At 43.9% G+C, this 7,420-nt stretch overlaps 1 protein-coding gene across 1 annotated transcript in view; it reads left to right on the plus strand.

Moving 5' to 3' along the window:
• The window catches only part of pck2 (phosphoenolpyruvate carboxykinase 2 (mitochondrial)), a 39,230-nt gene extending 31,810 nt beyond the window's left edge, over positions 1-7,420 (plus strand). Inside the window, exons 9-11 of the mRNA XM_084326120.1 lie at positions 2,968-3,105; positions 5,858-5,953; positions 6,929-7,420. Of these exons, the coding sequence (XP_084182246.1) occupies positions 2,968-3,105; positions 5,858-5,953; positions 6,929-7,398 (704 nt within the window). The 3' untranslated portion in view covers positions 7,399-7,420. The remainder of the gene's footprint in view (positions 1-2,967; positions 3,106-5,857; positions 5,954-6,928) is intronic.

Here is a 7,420-nt window from a genome sequence, read left to right on the forward strand (position 1 = left end):
GTTCCGGTCAACAGTCTGGCAGCAGCGTTTTGTACCAGTTGTAAGCGGGACAGGGAAGACTGGTTGTGATACAACAATCAATCACAACAAGTTATTTTCTTAAAGTCCTTTTGTTAGAAATCCAGGTAAGAATGTTGAGTTCAAGTATGGCATGGAAGAATGGAGACGGAGAGGGTGCTGCTCTTCTCGAATATGTGTTATTTTTATTATCAGAAACACAAAAAAATCATCACAAATCACAAATGTACATATTCAAGGCAAGCTCACACACAAATTCCAAAATCAACGACCGAAAAAAAGGAATAGGATGAAGCACATGCTTATTTTTGCCTATCCTTTACAAATTCTTAAAAACTAAATATATTTTAACATAAGAAAGAAAAACTTAAAATATGCTGCAAGATATAATTTAAAGAAATATAAGAAAAAAAAAATGTTTGATGTTTTACTCAAAACTGTACTCCTGAATTATTTTATTCTATTAAGGCTTTTTTAAATCTCCCCTGAGAAGTACACAACTTCAACCCGTCACTAAGGCTATTCCATAATTTAACTCCCAAAATCGATCACCTGACTCACATTGTTCTTCACCACTGCTAGTTTTCATGTTTTGAAACACATGGAAGTGAATTAGTCATCAGCTCATTGAAATACATTCATAGTGATCTATGAAAACAAAGATGGTGGCGAAGTGAATAAGGTGATTTGAAGGTAGGTTTATCACCAACCTCCACCAACAGCCAACAACAATTAGTTCCGTGTTGCTAAGCAATAGCAAGTAGCATGGGCATAGTTCCACTATGTAAAGTAAAAATTATATGTATAAATATATGTAAAGCATTTTTCAACCATACGTCAAACACTTGTACTACCTTGCAGAGGAGGACTTCCATATCATTAATTCTCTATATGAAACCTAACATGATATTGGGGTGTGATGTCAAGACAACACATGTTTGACACTGTCATCCTAACCTCGTTCCCAGCTTTATCTTGTGAGACTGTCATCCACTTCTGCCTGGACCTTCTCTGTGTTCTCATTGGCCTCATTAAGGGGAAGGACCCGCCCACTCCCCGTTGAACCCACAATAACAAAGAAATGCACTGTTGCGTCGACGATGCCACCTGCTGGCTTAGAGTGGTCATTTCTTGTATAAGATAAGATAAGATATTCCGTTATTGATCCCCTTGGGGAAATTCAGGCATCATAGCAGCATGGGGGAGGGGGGAGGGGAGGTACAGGTAGTAGAAGACATGATACAGGTCATAAAATTATCATAGTAAAAATAATAATAGAGTAAAAAATAGGCAGTGTAAACAATATAACAATATAATTAACTCTGGGCATGTGCATATGGGCAAGTAGGCAGTGTAAAAAGGTCAAGGTGCAAGATGAGGGTATGCATGCCCTCTAATTATATTTGCCCTACAATAAATATAGTTACCATATATATATATATATATATATATATATATATAATCTAATAAACTAAAATCGAATCTAATATATATATAATCTAAAAATGCTAAATAAAATGCTAAACTATTATGCTCTGATGAGGTAAGTATACATTAAGTATTCTAAGAGCAGATGCTAAGATAAGAACTTAATTTTTACATTTACATTACATCCCTGCGAGGACATTACATCATCATGGACCGCACAGCACAGTAATGAATAGGACAGAAATAATAATAGAAAAGCTAAATAAGAACAACACACAAAAAAGACAAGGGAATGAATGAAATACTTCATGTTGTTAATACTTCCAGGTCAGGGGTTGTTGTTCCACCGTGACGTGGGCCTGAGAAGCCTGTCGAGACACGTAACCAATGGTTCAACAGGATTCAGTGAGATTAGAATGTTGAGAACTGGACATTCTGCCTGTGCTAAATCCTGACACTGTGAGAGAGAGAGAGACTCACTATTATTGCATATTATTGTTACAATCCTGGCCCACAGGTTGCAACAAAGGATGGGGGACACATGAAACAATGAAATAATCAATCAATGTATTACAACAAATAAGTAAAATAAACTAAATACAACAAGGTATGTGTGTGTGTGTGTGTGTGTGTGTGTGTGTGTGCAACATATAAGCTGTATAAGCACACCAGTGTGAAGCCATATATGCTCAATCTGTGTAGGGACAATTCACTGTTCTCTGATATTTCAGCAAACACCCCCGATGTTGTTATTGTTACTGAGAATAACAGAGAGGTTCTCATCCTAGAAGTTGGCTGCACGTTTGACTACAGTCTAGAGGAAACCTTTACAACCAAAATGTTAAAATATCAACTGTTAGACCATACCATATCACAACTCGGCTACAACTGTAAACTTTTAGTCTTCATATTTGGAAGCCTGGGTCATGTCCATAAGTTGGGTGTTAGAGGCCTTCAGATGGCCGGTCTTCCGAAGAGAAGAGCCAAACAATTAGCAAAATATTGCTCAGTGTCAGCAATTATTGGCAGCCGGGCAATTTGGAGAAGACGCTGCTATCTGTACCCATGAGCTGTGTGTTGATTGTCAGGTTCATCATCCGTGTGAGTCTGTAACTTTGGTTGCCACTGTGGCACGATTGTATCGGAATAATCCCACAATGTACAAGTGCACTGTTCATATTTGTGTCCTTTAAACTTTGTCTTTATGTGGACATAAATAAAATATTCTAATGACCACGCAAGGTGCCGACCTGCTCATCGGGAGCAATTAGGGGTTAAGTGTCTTGCTCAAGGACACATCGACACGCTGCCCGGGAGGAGCGGGAATCGAACCTGGGAACCTCCGGATTGCCAGACGACTGCTCTACCTCCTGAGCCACTGTCGCCCCCCCCCCCGCTCATTAGATGCACTAATGCCGCTTGTTGTCATTAAAGCGATTCATGCCTGGTTGTGAGGAAACCAGCGGGCGCCCCGTTACAATGCAGTGCACGTGTAAAAGTCTACTATATTTTTGTCCACAGGTAGTTCCGCGCTGTGCGCCCACCCCAACTCCAGGTTCTGCACCCCAGCCTCCCAGTGCCCCATCATCGACCCCCAGTGGGAGAGCGAAGAGGGCGTTCCCATCGACGCCATCGTCTTCGGCGGCAGGAGGCCAGAGGGTGAGTGTTGGAGAGGTTCATCTAGCCAGGGCAGGAGGCCAGAGGGTGAGTGTTGGAGAGGTTCATCTAGCCAGGGCAGGAGGCCAGAGGGTGAGTGTTGGAGAGGTTCATCTAGCCAGGGCAGGGCAGGAGGCCAGAGGGTGAGTGTTGGAGAGGTTCATCTAGCCAGGGCAGGAGGCCAGAGGGTGAGTGTTGGAGAGGTTCATCTAGCCAGGGCAGGGCAGGAGGCCAGAGGGTGAGTGTTGGAGAGGTTCATCTAGCCAGGGCAGGGCAGGAGGGTGAGTGTTGGAGAGGTTCATCTAGCCAGGGCAGGGCAGGAGGGTGAGTGTTGGAGAGGTTCATCTAGCCAGGGCAGGAGGCCAGAGGGTGAGTGTTGGAGAGGTTCATCTAGCCAGGAGGCCAGAGGGTGAGTGTTGGAGAGGTTCATCTAGCCAGGGCAGGGCAGGAGGGTGAGTGTTGGAGAGGTTCATCTAGCCAGAGCAGGAGGCCAGAGGGTGAGTGTTGGAGAGGTTCATCTAGCCAGGGCAGGAGGGTGAGTGTTGGAGAGGTTCATCTAGCCAGGGCAGGGCAGGAGGGTGAGTGTTGGAGAGGTTCATCTAGCCAGGGCAGGGCAGGAGGGTGAGTGTTGGAGAGGTTCATCTAGCCAGGGCAGGGCAGGAGGCCAGAGGGTGAGTGTTGGAGAGGGGAAAAAATCAATCAATTCCACAAAAAACATCAGTCAAAAGCATCTACAACAGTGAGCAAGAAAAATTCTAATCCATCCACAAAAAAGCTTGTGAAAGGGTTAACCCTTTGTCGTGTGGGCAGTGACGGGGTTGATTGATTGAAAACTTTATTAACAGATTGCAGAATGGGTATATAGTACAGTACGGCTCAATACAAAACAAACTGCTAAAGGGATGCAGAGAAAGACTTTCGTCTTGTTTACACCGGGGTCCCCCATTTTCAATTCATCAGGACATTTATGACATGTCTGGTTAACCTTCCGTATTGTCGCAGTGAAAGGGTTAACCCTTTGGTAGTGTGGTAGTGAACGGGTTAACACAGATTCACACCCGGGAGCTGCCCGGTAACAGCGGTCTTCCACTGGAGCAGTTAGAATAGAATAGAATAGAATAGAAATACTTTATTCACTTTATTCATCCCGAGGGACATTTGGCACTACAGATCACTCACAGTAAACAGTAAACATGCCATGAATAAGAATAAAAATAAGAATAAGAATAAAAATACGGTCCGGGATATACATTCTTTATGTTATGTATATACATTCTAACATATTAAATATACAGTCAAAATATACAGAAATATACAGTAAGTGTACAGTAAAAAAGGGTCAAATTGTACAATGTCGGTTTCAAAGTAAAAGTAAAAGTCCAGGAAGATAGTACTGTCACCCTGTGCTCAGTGATGCAGTGAGGCAGTGATGCGTTATAAAGTCTGATGGCTGTCGGAATGAAGGACTTCCTGTGCCGTTCAGTGTTGCATCTTGGGAGTCTTAGTCTAACACTGAACGTGCTCCTTCTATCAGCCAAGTCTGTGTGTAGTGGGTGGGAGGGGTTGTCCATAATGCTTAGCAAGGCTCCTCCTCTCCGCCACCACCGCTAGAGAGTCCAGCTCCACCCCTAACCACGTTACTGGCCTTCCTGACCAGCTTATCCAGCCGGTTTGTGTCCCCCGCTCTCAGTCCGCTGCCCCAGCAGGTCACAGCGTACAAGAAGGCGCCCGCCACCACCGACTCGTAGAACATCCTCAACATCCTTGTACAGACATTGAAGGATCTCAGCCTTCTGAGGAAGTAGAGTCGGCTCTGGCCCTTCTTGTAGAGTGCCTCTGCGTGTTTTGACCCGTTCAGTTTATTGTCGATGTGCACACCGAGGTATTTATAGTCCTCAACCGTGTCCACATCGACCCTCCTGATGGAAACGGGGGTCACAGATGTACTCCTCCTCCTCCCCAGATCCACAGCCAGTTCCCTGGTCTTCGTCACATTTAGCTGGAGGTGGTTCTTTTCGCACCATGTGATGAAGTCCGCCACCAGTGCCCGGTATTCCTCCTCATCACCGTCCACCATAGAGTCATCAGAAAACTTCTGAAGGTGGCAGGACCGATAGTGGAAGTCGTTGGTGTAGACGGTGAAGAGGAAGGGAGAGAGGACTGCCGCCTGCGGGGCCCCGGTGTTGCTGACCAGTCTGTCTGACACACAGCCTTGTAGGCGCACATACTGTGGTCTGCCCGTCAGATAGTCATTAGTCAGTTGGGGGTTAAGTGCCTTGCCCCAAGGGCAGTTCAGCAGTGGGGCGTTGAGGGATTGGGAGAGTCTTATTCATTCACTTATCCCTCCCACATGTTCCCCCTGAAGGAATGGATATTGTAAAGAGTACAGTATCAGTAAATATCGTCATCAGACCTAGAACACAAATCTCTATTTTGTACTGCGTATAAAAACTCATGACATTTTACAGTTACATTTCAGATGTCTACAACTTAATTTGGTTTGATTCAACCTTTATGTAACCAGGTTAGTTCCACTGAGATCAAGAATGTCCCTGTTGCAAGGGAATGGATGAATGAATGAATGAATGAATGAATGAATGAATGAATGAATGAATGAATGAATGAATGAATGATTAGGGGGCGACAGACCCTAATCTCTGTGCCACTGCCTGGTCACAAATATTCAGATTTGAATTATTTATCTTATCGTATCTTAATCTGTATGGTTGACCTTTGACCCTTGTGTCTTTCCCAGGAGTCCCTCTGGTGTACGAGACGTTTAACTGGAGACACGGGGTCTTCGTTGGAGCGGCCATGAGGTCTGAGTCCACTGCAGCAGCTGAACACCAAGGTACTGACTCCCGGTCCCAAGTCAAACCTATAGTGTTACTCTACACATTACAGAGATTTACCATGTAAAACCTATAGTATTACTCTACACACATTACAGAGATTTACCATGTAAAACCTATAGTATTACTCTACACACATTACAGAGATTTACCATGTAAAACCTATAGTATTACTCTACACATTACAGAGATTTACCATAGTGAGTCATAGTATTCCTGTAGGTTTTCATACACACTACAGATATCTACTACATAAATACTATAGTTGTTAATGACGGGAGAGGTTGTGTACTTTTGGGTATCAAGTATCAAATGTACATTATCAATGTCATCGGTTGTCATCTAAACTATTTTTTGTCTAAGGATTTGATTTGATTTGATTAGATTTGTATTTGTCTCGAACATAGAAACATAAAACAAGTTTACAAAAACATAAAGGTAAATAGTCAAAGACTATTTCCAGAAGGAACAGGGGGAAGTAAAAAAAAACCGTATCAAGCCCTGCCCCTTCCTTACAATATTTTACATTATAATTTAATACAAATAAAAATAATATAACAAATAATGAAAAATTAAATAAAAGTACAGTTTTTTATATATCCAAATATTCAAATGAGAAAAAATATGTAATAGGCAGTCACATTACTGCTAAAGCTCCTCTCTCTTATATGTGTCCATAAGTGCTTGTTTATAGCTACCTTTAAATTGATTGATATATTATTGCTTAATTTTATACATCACATCCAGACCATTCCAGAGTGATACCCCACAAACTGCAATGCACATACTTTTAAGAGTTGTACGTACCGTAGGTTGTTTTAAAGCTAATGTCCCTCTAAAATTATAAACACTCTCTCTCTAGCCATGACATTCTTTTGAATGTTTCTTGGTAATTCGTTTTTTTTCCTGAGTATTTCATGATACGATTGATAATAGATATCTTTTTCTAAACGATTATTGTTATTTTCTTCCAGGCAAGGCGATCATGAACGACCCCTTTGCCATGCGCCCGTTCTTTGGCTACAACTTCGGTGACTACCTGGCCCACTGGCTGAGCATGGAGACCCGCCGGGCCCCCACGCAGCTGCCCAAGATCTTCCACGTCAACTGGTTCAGGAAGGACCCCGCCACGGGCTCCTTCCTCTGGCCCGGCTTCGGCGAGAACGCCCGCGTGCTGGAGTGGATCTTCAAGCGCTGCGGGCGGGAGAGAGAGGAGGAGGGCGCCAGGAAGAGCTTTATCGGCTGGCTGCCGGAAGATGGCGCCATCGACACCAGCGGCCTGGGGAACAAGGTGGATATGGGGGCCCTGTTTGACCTACCCAGGCCCTTCTGGCAGAAGGAGACCCAGGAGCTCAGGGCCTACTTCACCCAGCAGGTCGGGGCTGACCTCCCTGAGCAGGTGGAGGCTGAGCTGAAGGCTCTGGAGGACAGGGTGAGGGATTAAACCCAACCTGAACACGGAGGAG

The sequence above is a fragment of the Notolepis coatsorum genome (assembly GCF_963971535.1).
Source record: "Notolepis coatsorum genome assembly, chromosome: 12".
NCBI classification, from domain to species: domain Eukaryota; kingdom Metazoa; phylum Chordata; class Actinopteri; order Aulopiformes; family Paralepididae; genus Notolepis; species Notolepis coatsorum.